The sequence below is a fragment of the Coenobita brevimanus genome, chromosome 14 (genome assembly GCF_032717465.1).
Source record: "Coenobita brevimanus isolate Jiangsu-jjx chromosome 14, ASM3271746v2, whole genome shotgun sequence".
Lineage (NCBI taxonomy): Eukaryota > Metazoa > Arthropoda > Malacostraca > Decapoda > Coenobitidae > Coenobita > Coenobita brevimanus.
In genome coordinates this window covers 31,907,397-31,922,057 of record NC_136967.1, presented here as the reverse complement: position 1 = coordinate 31,922,057, position 14,661 = coordinate 31,907,397, and the positions used below count along the sequence as shown (strand labels likewise).

Genomic DNA, 14,661 nt, shown 5'->3' with positions numbered 1-14,661 from the left:
CTCCAAGGCAAGCTTTCTCATTGCCCACTTCACCACCTCTCTAGGGACTCTATCAAAGGCCTTTTCCAAATCAGCAAAAACAAAATACGGATCCTTTCTCCTACCAATGTATTTTTCCTGAAGCTGTTGAACAATGAATATGGCATCAGTGGTCCCCCTACCTGGCATAAACCCAAACTGCATCTCATCAATATTCACTCTTTCTCTAATCATACCCTCTAAAACTCTCTCCATTACCTTCATTATCTGATCTAAAAGCTTTATACCTCTATAATTTCCTTTTTCCAGTGCATCACCCTTCCCTTTATACACATTTACAATTACGCTCTTCAACTAGTCATCTGGGACAACATATTCATAAATAATCCTATTTATCAGGTCAGTGACTAACCTCACCCCTATATTTCCTGAGGCCTTCAGCATTTCGGCAGTCAACCCAGACACACCTGCTGCCTTCCTCACCTTCATCCTGCCTGTTGCCTCACTCACAGTAGCAGCATAAATCAAAGGCCAAGGGCCAAACATTGGATCTGCTGGCTCCTAACCTTCCCTGTCCTAGTCAAACTCTTCATTCAACAACCGGCTATAATGCTTTCTCCATGCATCTTTAATATCCTCACGGTTCACCACTACCCTCCCTTCATCATTCTTCACACACTGCTCACCTGTTATATCCCGATTATCCCTCTTCATCTGATTTACCACCTTAAATATCATATTTTTCCTTTCCCCATGTTTTAGGTTATCAAGTAAAAGTCTCTGTGACTCAGACTTTGCCCTGCCCTGTATACCTCTCTTCTAGCTCTACACTTGGCAGTGTACAAGAAAACATTTGAGTGGCCCCTTAGTGTAGAGTCACCTGTAGAAAGAAGGAAGAGGAAAAAATGAAAGAAAGACTTGAGGAAGGATGAAAAGAAGGAAGAGAGGGAAGGGTAGGCACTCGAGAGCAGCACTACATCAAGTGAGTGGATGATGAGTGCCCCTACCAACCACAAATATTTTCCATTTACCTTATACAGAATAATGTTCAATCAAATCTCCATTAGTGTGGCTGATCATGCAAATGGATATGCAGTGTTGCAGTCACCCACATGTGTACCGTTTTGTATTTTTAAAGAAGGATTATCCTGACAGGAGAGACTTTTAACCCTGTGAAAACTCAATAGATAAGTGTTTTGGATCTGAAAACAGAACCTGAAGTATACCTAAGTAGCATTGAGAGAGGGGTAGAGTGCAGCAGAGAGTTGCTGCTAAGTTTTATTCACTGTTCACTATACCAGATTCACATTTTGGAAAATCATGTTAGAAGGACAGTGACTGAACACTCAAATCTCGATTAAGACAGTAAATAGAGTCCAGACGGACTGTTCATTTTGTTTCATTTTGAAGGCTCCAACATGCTTGCATTTGTTTGCCTTGGTCACCTAATGGCGACTCTCCATGCTGCTCAATCTCTGGCAGCTTCCCTGTTCAGTCCCATAACTCTGAGGTCACATTTGATGACCTCGTCCCAGGTCGTTTTTTGGTCTACTCCTCGCAGCCCCACTGCTAACATTAATGCTTCTTGCTTTCTGCACCCAATTATCATCCTCCATCCTCTCCACATGCTCAAACCACCTCAATCTACATCTCCTCCTCACAACACCAATACACTCCAGTCCCATTCTGCCTTTCAACTCCTCCATTGCAAACCTAGTCCCCCCAGGCCTTTCACCCAGGGATGCACTGCACATCCACCTAATCATTGTCATTTCTGTATGTTTGAGCCTGCAAATAGGGTGGGAGGAGGCTTTAGCACTGGCCGAACAGGGTGGTACTCCTGAGGGGAATAGGAATGCTGGTGATATGGAGAGCTGGAGCACCTGTTCCACTAGCTACCTAACCTTCCTCCTTTGCTGACCTTTTCAGTGTGTCAAACATGGAGAGTAGACCAGCATACTCTCCCAAACATTTTCTCTAACTGTCTTATGCACCACCCCACATACGCTTTACGTATCACACAATGTACCCCACTATGTTACAAGGGTTGACGCCAGCAAGGGAATGCGGCCAGAAAACTATGCCCCTGCTACCTAGTGGCAGCTTTAGGAGGGAGGTGTGACGGATTCTGCCGGCATAGTTCTTGGTTTCGGAGTGAGATAGAGCTTGAATCTGTGCTATAGGGTACAGGACATTGCGGTTCCTAGGCTGCCGCTTCCGCCCAATAGAGAGGGGTCCAAACCTGGGAGTAGTGCTGCAGGAGGCTGCCTTTCAGTGGGTGCATAATGGTGGGCAGTTACAGTGCCAAGGCACGCTTTTAGGGTGTCCCTGTAGCTGTCCTGGCAGGGTGCCTCGAGGCCAATACCACAGCCACTGGTAAGGCTGGTGGGCTATGGGTCCCAGATCCATTGCCTGGACCTGGGACTGTGCAGTGGGTGGGGCTTGTGGCATGTCTCTGCCCCTTTATTATTACTGACTGTGACCAAGTAAGTAGGTGCGGACACCCATCATCCACCCACTTAGTGTAGCAGTATTCTGTTTTTAGGTTAGCTCTACATTGAGTGGCAAGTCAAATGATTTCCTGTAAACCAGGAAATCATTTATAATGCTAGGTGGTAACCTTATAGCCAACCAACACATGTTTCCTACGTGACAAGTGGGTTGGTGCAGGGTTAATGCCCCTCCATGAAAAACAACTAACTAAAAATACGAACAAGAAGCCTCAGACCAGGACTGACCAACAGGGTGACGACTAAGGACCTAACAAAGGACATGGTACAGATTGCGACATGGAATGTAAAGGGTGCAAATGATGACGTGAAAGAGAGAGAGAGATTGTCCAGGTGCTTGAGGGTGCAAAGTTGGATGTATGTGGATTAACTGAAACTAAATGGGAAGGTGAGTGTGTGAGAGAATGGGAGTATGATTGGGTTATATGCATGGGAGTGGGTGAGAATGAGAGGGCAAAAGAAGGAACATGTATTGTTGTGTGCAAGAGCTGGAAGGAGAATGTAAGAGAATATGGATCAGTTGGCTCAAGGATTGTGTGAGTAAAATTGAAAGTTGGACTACAAAAGTGGGTGATTGTGTGCGTGTATATGCCAACACAAGATCGTGCAAGCAGAGTGAAAGAAGGGCTCTAGACAAATGTGGAAGCTTGCATGGGAAAGTTTGAAAGGAATGAGAGAGGGGTTTTTGATTGGAGATATGAATGGAAAAGTAGGGAATGTGAAGATGGATGGAGTAGTTGGTGATTGGGGTGTTCCTGCAGAAGTGGATGAGAATGGCAGTGCTGTAGTGGACATTTGTGCCGAGAGGGGATTGGTGATAGCCAATACCCTATTGAGACACAAGATGATCCACAGGTATACATGGCGAGTGATGAGAAGGGTGGGTGGTGAACTGAATGAATGGAAGGCAATGATTGATTATGTGTATGTGGATGATAGGATGAGGTGTGTAATGGATACAAAAGCATATAGAGGTTGGGGGAGTGGACTTTTTGACCACCATTTGGTGGTGGTAAGAATCAAGGTTCAAATGAAATGGAGGAATAGAAGAAGGGAAGGACAGGAGGAAATAGTTCATACAAGGAGGGTGGGAAGGTTACAAGAGGATGGAGAAAAAGCAGAATACAAGAGAGAAGTGGAGGAGTGATTGGATATTTATGGACTGGAGCAGATGGGGGACATGAAGGTGTGTACAAGATATTCACAGAAGAAATCTGTGCACCATGTGAGGTGGTATGTGGGGTGGAGAGAAGATGAAACGGGGTGCAAGGAACAGCATGGTGGAATGAAGAGGTGAGACAGGCTGTGGCATGAAAGAATAAAGCATATAGTGAGTGGATGAGAAACGGGTATGGAAGAAGTTGAGAGAGGGAAGAGAGAGTTACATGTAGAGAGAAAGAGAGAGATGAAGAGATTAGTAAGAGAGTAAGAAGTGAGTGGATAAGGAGTTTGGAAGGAATTTGAGTGTAAAGTGGAGGGAATGTAAGAAAATTTTCTGAAATGGTAAAGAGAGTTAGACAGGGTGTCAGAGGAGTTTGTCAGGGAGTGAAAGATAAAAATGGTAGATTATTTGTGGAGAAGGGAGAAAAATGAGCAGATGGAGAGAACACTTCTGAGGAAATGCTGGACATAAAGAATGAAATTAATGTGAGTATAAGTGGCTGGGGAATGGCTGGAAGACAGAGGGATGTGACATGAGAGGAAGAAATCAGTAGGATGAAAGTTGTGGAAGCAATGAAGAAAGTCAAAATGGGGAAAAACCCCAGGAATTAATGGAGTGTGCGGTGAAATGGTGAAGCATGGGGGAGAGATAGTAGTAGAATGGATGTGAAAGATTTGCAGATTCGCCTGGAAGGAAGGTAGAGTCTTGGAGGATTGAAAGTCAGGTATAATTATTCCCCTGTTCAAAGGAAAAGGGGAAAAAGAAGTGTGTAGTAATTAAAGGGGCATTTGTCTTCCTAGTATAATAGGAAAAGTATATGGTAGGATGCTGATTGAGAGTTAGGGAAATAACGGAGGAATTAGTTGGAGAAGAACAGGGAGGTTTTAGGAAGGGAAGAGGTTGTGTAGAATAGATGTTCATTCTTAAGTCTTTTGTGGAAAAAATTTCTGGAGAAGGGAAAGAAATAGTATGCGGCCTTCATGGATTTAGAGAAAGCATACATGACAATGTGGATAGACAAAGATTGTGGAAAGTATTAAGAATATATGGAGTAAATGGGAAGTTATTGAATGCTGTGAAGAGTATGTATGAGGGTGCTAAGGCTGCAGTGCATGTGGATGGTGAACTGAGTTAATTTTTCTGTTTGGAGGTTTGATTGAAATAGGGATGTGTCATGTCTACATGGTTGTTCAATCTGTATATGGATGGGTTATAAAAGAGATAAAGGTAGGATGTTGGAGTGGCCCTAGAGAGACAGGGCAGTGTTTGGAAACTCCCTGTACTGTTGTTTGCAGATGATGCTATGTTGTTAAGTGCAGAGGAGGGGGAGCTGCAAGGCATGGCGAATGAGTTTGGGAGAGTGTGCAAGAAACCGAATCTAAAGGCAAATATAGGGATGAGTAAAGTTATGGCTTTCAAGAGAGATGAAGTCAGTGAATGTACAATGAGACTGAATATGGAGGAGATGGAAAATGTGAGTGCATTCAAGTACTTGAGTAGTGTGATGAGTAAGGATGGAAGTTTAGAGGGCGAAGTGCTTGAAATGGTACAACAAAGAAGAAAGGTTGCAGGTTTCTTGAAGGCAGTGATAAGAAACAGGGACGTGAGCATGGAAGTGAAAAAGTTACTGCATGGCAGTATTGTGATACCAGCACTCATGTATGGAAATGAAGCATGGACCTTGTCGGAGGGACACGAGTCAAGAGTGAGAGCAGTGAAAATGAGTTATTTGAGAGGAACATGTGGAGTCACATGGAGAGACAGACTGACAAATTGGTGTGGATGTGGGTGTGATAGGGAGCGTTAAGTAAAACGCGCTGAGGTGGTTTGGCCATGTGGAGAGGATGATTGACGAAGAGAGTGTATGTTAGTGAGGTGAAGGGGGGGGGGGAGAAGGAGGCCAAGGATGAGATGAGGGGATGGGGTGGAGAGGTATAAGAAAGAGGGGGATGTGAGCTGGGAGCAGGGCAGTGAAATGGTGGGGGACAGGGCGACACGGAGGCGATTTGCTTGTGGCCACCCCTTACGGGATTAAGGTGTCTTGCAGTAGATGGATACATAGACTAATTACTAGAATGAGTTTTAAATCAAGCCTGTGGTACAGTGGTACTCAAAACTGTGTCATTCTAGCAATATGTTGACATGTATACTTGCACATCTCAGTCTGGCCACTTTCCAGAAGTTCCAATTTTACACCGTTTGACCTCCCTTCCCCACCTTGACTCACACCCACTGTCATGTGATCACTATAACAACGTAACATATGACAGTCAGAGAACATTAACATACAGTAACAGTAATGAAACGTAGGCTGTGTACAAGTATGACGATCTTGTGTATCTCCCTGGCACTCACCCCCACGCCCACCACAGTTGTTGTTGTTTTGGCTTGGCTAAGGGTCAGCGACCTCTCTCAGCACTTACAAACACAAAAAAAACACACCACAGTAATGAAGCTAGACTTTGGTGAGACATGAGGGGTGGAGTGGGAATGGGACTGTGGAAGTCGAGTCAATCCGACTGTGTAAAACAGGACCCAAGTCAGTCACAACGAGCTGAGCATGTGACATCACCACATGGGAATGAACCACATAACTTTGAAACAGGCCCTGTGTTACTTGAGGATTGTCGCAGAGTAGGTGACCACGTAACTTCAACATATATACATCTATCTATCTATCTATAGCCTGATGCCCTAATCCCGCAAAGGGTGGCCACAGACAAAACGCCTCCAAGTCGCTCTGTCACCCACCATTTTACTACCCTCCCCCCAACTCACCCCCCCCTCCCTCATATACCTCTCAACTCCATCCCTCCACCTCATCCTCGGTCTACCCCTCCCTCTCCCTCCCTCCACCTCACCTACATACACCCTCTTAGTCAGTCGTTCATTCTCCATTCTCTCCACTTGTCCAAACCACCTCAGTGTATTTCTCCTAATCTTCTCAACCACATCCACATCCACCCCACAACGTTCCTTCACTTCTTCATTCGTCAACCTGTCCCTCCATGTCACTCCACATCCTCCTCTCAAGTAACTCATTTCCACTGCTCTCACTCTTGACTTGTTCCCTTCTTGCAAGGTCCTCGCCTCGCTTCCATACGTCAGGGTAGGGATCACAATACTGTCATGCAGTGACTTCTTAACTTCCATACTCACCTCCCTATTTCTCATCACTGCTTTCAGTGAACCAACAACCTTCCTTCCCTGCTGTACCCTTTCACGCACTTCATCCCCCAAAGTTCCATCCTTACTCATCACACTACCCAAGTACTTGAATGCATTCACACTCTCCATATCCTCACCATCCAACCTCACTGTACATTCTGTGACTTCATTCCTCTCAAATACCATAACTTTACTTTTGTTTACATTAACTTTCAGCTTCCTCCTCCTACACACTGTCCCAAATTCATTCACCAAATCATGCAACTCCCATTCATCTTCACTCAGCAATACTGTATCATCAACAAACAGCAACACCGGAATCTTCCAAATCTCACCCTCATTCATTAGAACCACCCCCACATCCACTGCCCTACCCTGCACCTCCTTTACAACCCCATCCATGTATATATTAAACAGCCATGGAGACATCACACAACCCTGTTGCAGTCACACACTGAGATCAAAGAACTCACTCAGCTCACCATCCACTCGCACCATATCCGTAGCTCCTTTGTACATACTCTTCACAGCATTCGACAATTTCTCATCCACTTCATATATTCTTAATACCTTCCACATACCTTGCCTATCTATTCTGTCATAAGCTTTCTCCAAGTCCATGAAGGGAGCATACACTTTCTTTCCTTTCTCTAGATACTTCTCCACTAAACATCTTAGAACAAATATCTGATCTACACACTCTTTTCCCTTCCTAAATCCCCCTTGTTCTTCTCCAACTAGCTCCTCTGACATATGCCTAACCCTATCATATATTTTACCAGTCACACTAAGAAGGCAAATACCCCTATGGTTACCACATACTTCTCTCTCTCCTTTTCCTTTATATAAAGGAACAATCATACCTGATTTCCAGTACTCTGGAACCCTTCCCTCTTCCCAAGCCAATCTACACAACTTCCATATCCACTCCACAACAATCTCACCCCCATACCTCAGCATTTCACCACACACTCCATCAATTCCTGGGGCCTTCCCCAACTTGATCTTCTTCATTGCTTCCACTACTTCCGTCCTACTGATCTCTTCCTCCCTCCTTTCATCTCTTCTTCTCCCAGCCATTCCCCAACCACTTATACTCACACTGCTGTCACTCTCTACATTCAACAAATCCTCAAAGTGCTCCTTCCATCTCCTCAATTTCTCTCTCTTCTCCACCAACAATCTATTATTCCTATCTTTCACTCCCCTACTATTTCCCCTTTCACACTGCCGTACTTTCTTTACCTCCTTCCAAAACAATTTCTTACTCTCCCTCTATTTCACACTCTGATTCCTCCCAAACTCTTCATCCACTTTCATCTTACTCTCCTTCACCAGTCTCTACACCTCCCTTCTCCTACTCACATACCTCTCTCTTCTCTCTCTCATTTTCTCCCCTACCTCTGCTCGCTAACCATTCACTACATTCCTTCTTCTTTTGTTCCACAGCTCGTTTCACCTCATCATTCACCATGCTGTCCCTTGCACACCCTTGCATCCCCCCTCACTCCACAAACCACCTCACACGTTGCGCCTATCTCTTCTGTAAATATCTTACATACGTCTTCCACCCCTTCCATCTGGTCTAGCTCATTTCTTCCCAATCTTTCTTCCACTATGCTCTTATACTCTGCCATTTTCTCACTGTCTTGCAAATTCTCCACTCTTCTCACAGGAGCTGTTTCCTCCTGTCTTCCCCTTCGTCTCCTCAACCATTTTCTTTGCAGCTTTACCTTGGCCATCACTAAATGATGGTCCGAGACTCCATTCCCCCACCCTCTCCACACTCTTGCATCCAACACTTGTCTTCTCATTCGCTCATCCACACATACGTAGTCTATCATTGCCTTTCGTTCAACAAGTTCACCATCCATCCTCCTCATTACTGTCCATGTATACCAGTGGATCATCTTATGACGAAAGTAGGTGTTGGCTATTGCCAACATATATACATACATCATCTAATTTTGTAATGTCCCATGAGAAGTGTAGGAACATGGGGCTAGACAAGTTGGTCCTGACATTTAAGATGAGAATGACCAGCCTCACACATCCCTGAGTGGTATTATGTGAACAGTAAACCCCAACCACCTCTCGGATATAAACGTACACAGGCGCAATCCGGTTAGAGAGCCATAATTACCCACAAAACCACCAGGTGTCATAGTTTGGTTATATGGGTACTACCCAGTGTGGTAAGTGGTTTCCTGGTGAACAGGAAACCATTTGGAAACTGCATTAATCAAAGTTTGAGTGTACTGTATAGAACTTTGCTTTTATCTTGACTGGTATTATGTTGGCTTTGTTTTCTTTGCTATAGTTTGAAATTTATCAGGCTTCTGTATCAGTAATATCCATTACCCTGTTGCAGGTTTGTAATTTAATTCAGTATTGCCTGTGTGTTATTCCTCAGATTTGCAGCTATTAAGAAGTTGGACAGCAACATCAATGCCAGCCATGTGGCTTCATTCCTGGAGAAAAAGGAAAAAGCTGGCAACAGGTGAGTTAAGATGGGTGAGACTACTTTGCCATGGGTAATAATCTTTCTCGATCAGGTGAATGAAAATGGGTTGGGGGTCATCAGTAGTAGTTGCATCAGGTGGATGAAATTGGGTTGGGGTTCTTCAGTAGCAGAGTCTATTATAACTTCATTTTAAGACCAGCCTTGCTGTATGATTGGGTTATAGTACATTCCTGGAAGCTGATTGGAAAACAGTTGATCATGTATCAAGCATAGGGATTGTTTCACTCAAAATCAACAATTGTAAGTTGAAATAAGGTGCTTCATGTTGGATCATAGTGATCATAAAAGTGAAAGTGGCAATCATTAAAAATATATATATATATACATATATATATATATATATATATATATATATATATATATATATAAAAGCAAAATATTGCATAATGGTTGGTCATACAGAGAGGTTGGCCGGTACCTTCCTCAGTAAAACTGTATATTATTATTAGCAAGCATAGTGGAACACTGTTTTAGGATTATCAGTCCATTGGTCATGTTGCAAGAGGAACCTAGTATGTGGTACAGGAAAAGAGTGAAGCAGTACTTTGATGAAAAAGAAAGAAAACAGAGAAGTGGCTGAGAGTGAGAGAAATGTGTGTGAGGACAAAGCCGCTTTGAAGCAGTTCTGTCACAGCCATCTCCTGTTAGAGGGTTCCCAGCAACAGGTAAATCAGAGGTGGGACTTTGAATGTGGTAGTGCCAGGAGTAGGCTTATCAGTTACAGAGCCAAGCATTTTACCTGACCATGTTTCTACTAGTCCTTTTAAATCATCCTGGGCAATAGAATCAAATGAGTTTTGCAGATTCATGAGTGACTGCGACAGTGGTACATGGCAGGATATTGCTAGACAATAGGAGGAACCTCAGAATAGCAGATAGGTGTAGACACAATGCAAGCATCTCTGTAGGTCCGGGCATTTCAAACACGAGTCCATCATCAGGTGAGGTTGTTCCAGCTTCTGAAACATTATTGATTAGGTTTGACAGGGCTAATGACTTCTTTAATAGTCAGGGACTTCGTGATTTTGTCTCATCATTAAAAAAGGCTCTTGACACAAATATCCTGGACATTCATCAAAACAAAAAGCTTGGCCTCCTTGGTGCAAATACTCGTACCTTCCCCACAAGATCACTCTCTGGAACCAGTTACTGCTGGTGAAAGGTTACATCAGGTCCCATAAAAGTTGCAGCAAATGTAGAAGAATAGAACATGTAGCAAATGCTTGCCATGCCAGGGTGATCCACTGTTCATGATGCACCAAACAACATCCAACAAAGAAATACTGTATATGACTACTGTTCTCATGTGTCAAAATTGCTTTGGAGGTTATCCATCTACCTCCAACAAATACCCCAAGTACCTGGAAGCTGGTTATGTCACTAAAGGTGGTGAGGATAAGCAAAAAGTCAATCAGTGAAGTACTAAAAGAATAAAGGGTGATAATTCTATGAGTCATATAGCAGTGCCCCACTCTCAGCTGATGCAGGACAACTGTTTCCCATCACATCAGATGCCTTCATCTGAACCCACCAGAACTAGGTCTAGGCTTTCTATGGCACGACTACCCACAGATTTCCATCATTCCACCTCATCACTGACATCAAAACACCACCTGACACCAGCAGAACATGCAGAGGTACACGGTTAGGTAACTATTCTTATGTCATCCCTTAGTGTAGATGAACAAATCCAAGTATGGGCCTCACTTGTTTCCCAGCTGCTGTCAAAAACCAGTTCTGCCAAAGCAGCTGATACAGATGACTCCCAAATCCCACAGACCATAACAGTTGCCACACAAACACATCTGCACTATTGGAATCCACTTACAAGGTCCCACCTAATACAGATACAATATTATGGATATCAGTGACAGTGGTCTGCCGGAGTTAAATCCTATCTCCAGACACTCCACCTTGAGAGCAAACATTCCAAAATCCTAAGGCTAAACACTATGGCTGCCACCCATAACATGAACCACTTCATGGATGGAGACCAATCACCAGAGCCAGCCAGTAAAATTGACTTTGACTTGCCAGCTTGGGAAGCAAACTCCCATTCAATATCTTCATCCATGAAAGCTCTGGATACCGGAAAAGAAGCCATTCAGCTTTCTTCGCCTCTGAGCACAACACCTGATGTACTTAATAATCCAACCTAATGATTCAAGAAATTAGTCTCCAGGGACCATGCACAGCCTCCTGATCTCCACCCTTCTGAATCCTACCTCCCTCTTGCGGACAGGGTTCACCTGGCCAGGCTGAGATGTGGGCGTCATTCAGTCCTCTTGAGTTATCAGAAGAGGCTGGATAACTCTATTGTTGATGCCTGTCCAGGATGCAACATAGCACCTCACACTATTAACCCCTACACCGTGGGCATGTTTACCGATGTTTTGCGTGTGCCGCGGGGTTATTCGGGCTCCGACAGACTCTCAAAAAATATTTGCCAAAAATCAGTTATTAGTCCTAGAATATTAAAATTACATATGCTTATGGCACATACCTTCAGCTTTCTCTTGGAATGTTTGTTGAGCCTTCGTCAGTTACCGTAGGACTTGTGGAGACCTCTGAAGTTGGGTAACGAAGTCTCCACTTTACACTTCCCGACAACCCGTAATATGATTACCACAGCCAGATATTAACACTATAAACACTACTCTATGATTTTCAAGTAGTTTGGGATCCATACTCCAAAAAAAAACCCACTGTGAAAGCAATGAAAATTACGAGCGCGTCTGACCGTCGCACTTATGCTAGTTTGCTCTTGGTACTCTGTCATTTATTATTCATAAAACCCCTCACACTTTATGTTTATATTACTATATAAAACTTATATATATCTACAGTCTTTATCCATAAGTTTCCTTCAGTAGTATTAGTTTATTGTCACTGTAGGGATTCAATTTCTTTCAGTAAAATACGTAGCATTCACTTTCTCGTCCTGTATACTAGCATTGAGAGTGAATGTCACATTCATCTTCACTCTCATAACTCATAGTATTCAGACATGCTAGAGCGAAACTTTCACTTTCATTACTCCTAGGGTATATACTTGTATTCTTATAATACTACTCATTTACATTTCTATTTACGTTCTCTATTTTATTTACGTTATTTACATTTCTATTTTATTTACGCTGTGTTATGCACGGTCACTTGAAGTAACTTATAAAACTATTTTCCATTGTTCACGTATATTTACATTCATTACTTTCACTTGCTGTTTACACATTATTTACACATTATTTACAATTCCACTTGCACTGTTTTACTCAATAGAAAGATCGTAGTCACTCTTTTATCAATTGTCAGCCCTTTACCTCTTTCCACACGAGGTTTAGTAGGGGGTAAAGGTCACAGGGCCCTTTGCATGGGGGTGAAAAAGTCCCTGAAGTCAGCAAGAAGAAACAGACGTACCTCTACTTCAGAAGATGAGAGTAAACTGATAACGGAGGGCCGGGGTAGAGGCCTACTTAGGGGATATTCAGTGCTACCAATGTTCGCTCTTGAAACAGCTATGTCTAGCACTGAAATGATTGGCAGGAAATCTAGACAATACATTATAAATTAGGTAGTTCCAGGTGAATGTAAATATCACTTAGGCTTCTCTTTTCCCTCCTTACATGTATATTTATTACGAAAGTAGATTATACAGCATATTTCAAGTGGAAAAAAACAGCGAAAATTAGCGAACGAGTGCATGTGAGGTGTTGTCAGGTGATAATTAGCCCATTCCAGGTGTATGGCACTCTCACTTACCTTATTTCTTTCTTGTATATATTATTTGGTATAAGAATAGGGCATAGGGCTTATTTCAATGGATGAAATCAGTGAAAAATTCCAGGGAAGATTTACTTAGCGTAGCACGGCCGGGCAGGCGAGAGGATAGGGTAATGGAGGAGGGGTAGGGAGGGGAGTCAAGAACGGGGAGAAATGGCTAAATTGTCAACAATGGATGGGAGTACAGATGAGATTAGGAGTGCTGACTAGTGTTGGATATTGGCAGTACTGATAGATGATACAAGCCCCCACTTGGAAGCCCGGGTGAATTCAAAATAACACAGAATCACAAAAGCGACGCCCTGCGGTATGATCCCTTGCTCCCAAGCGTCACGAAAGTGACGCCCCGCGGTTAAGGGGTTAAGCACATTATGGCAGACCGCACTTCACACAATCGCCTGAGCCAATAACACAACATACATTCCTTGAGAGCTCTGTGGGAAAGCCCAGTCTCGCCCATGGCCTTCCTTAGGGACTCGGGGATGTTCGGCCAGACTTCCTAGGGAACAACTACTACTACTACAACCAGGGGCTCAAGACAGACCCCTGATGCACACCGACATTCACAGAAAACTCATCACTCAAATCTCCATTCACCCTTACCTGGTTGTGAGCATCCACATACATGGCCATAACGACCCTCACCAGCCACTCCTTGATCCCAAGCTTTCCTTTGCCCACCTCACCACCTCTCTAGGGACTTTGTCAAAGCCCTTCTCCAATTCAACAAAAACAAAATAGAGTTCCCTTTTCATTCCTATATATTTTTCCTGAAGCCATCGAACAATGAATATGGCATCAGTGGTCCCGTTGCCTGGCATAAACCCAAACTACCACTCATCAAAATTCACTCTTTCTATAATCATACCTTCTAGAACTCACTCTAGTACCTTCATTATCTGGTCTGAAAGCGTTACATACCATATACCACAGACAAATTGTACATACACAATTAACCATTGTTTTGGAAGTGCCGTCTTGCTCATACAGTTACCATTGACAGTCCCACCAGACCTTGGTAGAGATCTCCGACCTCCTGTAATGGCATTCAGTATCTTAATACCACCACAACATCCCACAAGAATGTCAAAATAGAAATTGCCTCCTAATTTTGATTGGAAAGTATGGAATCAGTTGTGGTAGGTGGGGGCGCTCACCATCCACTCACTCAGTGTAGTGCTGCTGTCGGGTGTCTCCCCTTTCCTCTCCTTCATCCTGCTTTCCGTCTATCCTCTTGTGTCTTCACTTCATTCTTTCCTTGTCCTTCTTCCTACGGGTAACTTTACACTCCCTCTTCTGTCTTTTCCCTTCATTCTTTCCTCTTCCTTCTGTGGGTGACTCTACAGTAAGTGACAAGCCAAATGGTTTCCTGTACACCAAGAAACCATTTACTACACTGAGTGGTAACCATATAACCAAATTTTGGTGCCTGGTGGTTTAGTGGGTAATTATTGCGCTCCAGTTGGATTGAGCTGGTGAAGGTTTATATCCAAGGGGTAGTTGGAGTTGATTGCTCATGTAATGCCACTCAGGGATGA

At 43.5% G+C, this 14,661-nt stretch overlaps 1 protein-coding gene across 1 annotated transcript in view; it reads left to right on the top strand.

The window, feature by feature from the left end:
• LOC145390339 (F-box DNA helicase 1-like) overlaps positions 1-14,661 on the top strand; it is a 187,566-nt gene that overhangs the window by 94,449 nt on the left and 78,456 nt on the right. Inside the window, exon 9 of the mRNA XM_080265297.1 lies at positions 9,233-9,319. Coding sequence (XP_080121423.1) covers positions 9,233-9,319 — 87 coding nt within the window. The remainder of the gene's footprint in view (positions 1-9,232; positions 9,320-14,661) is intronic.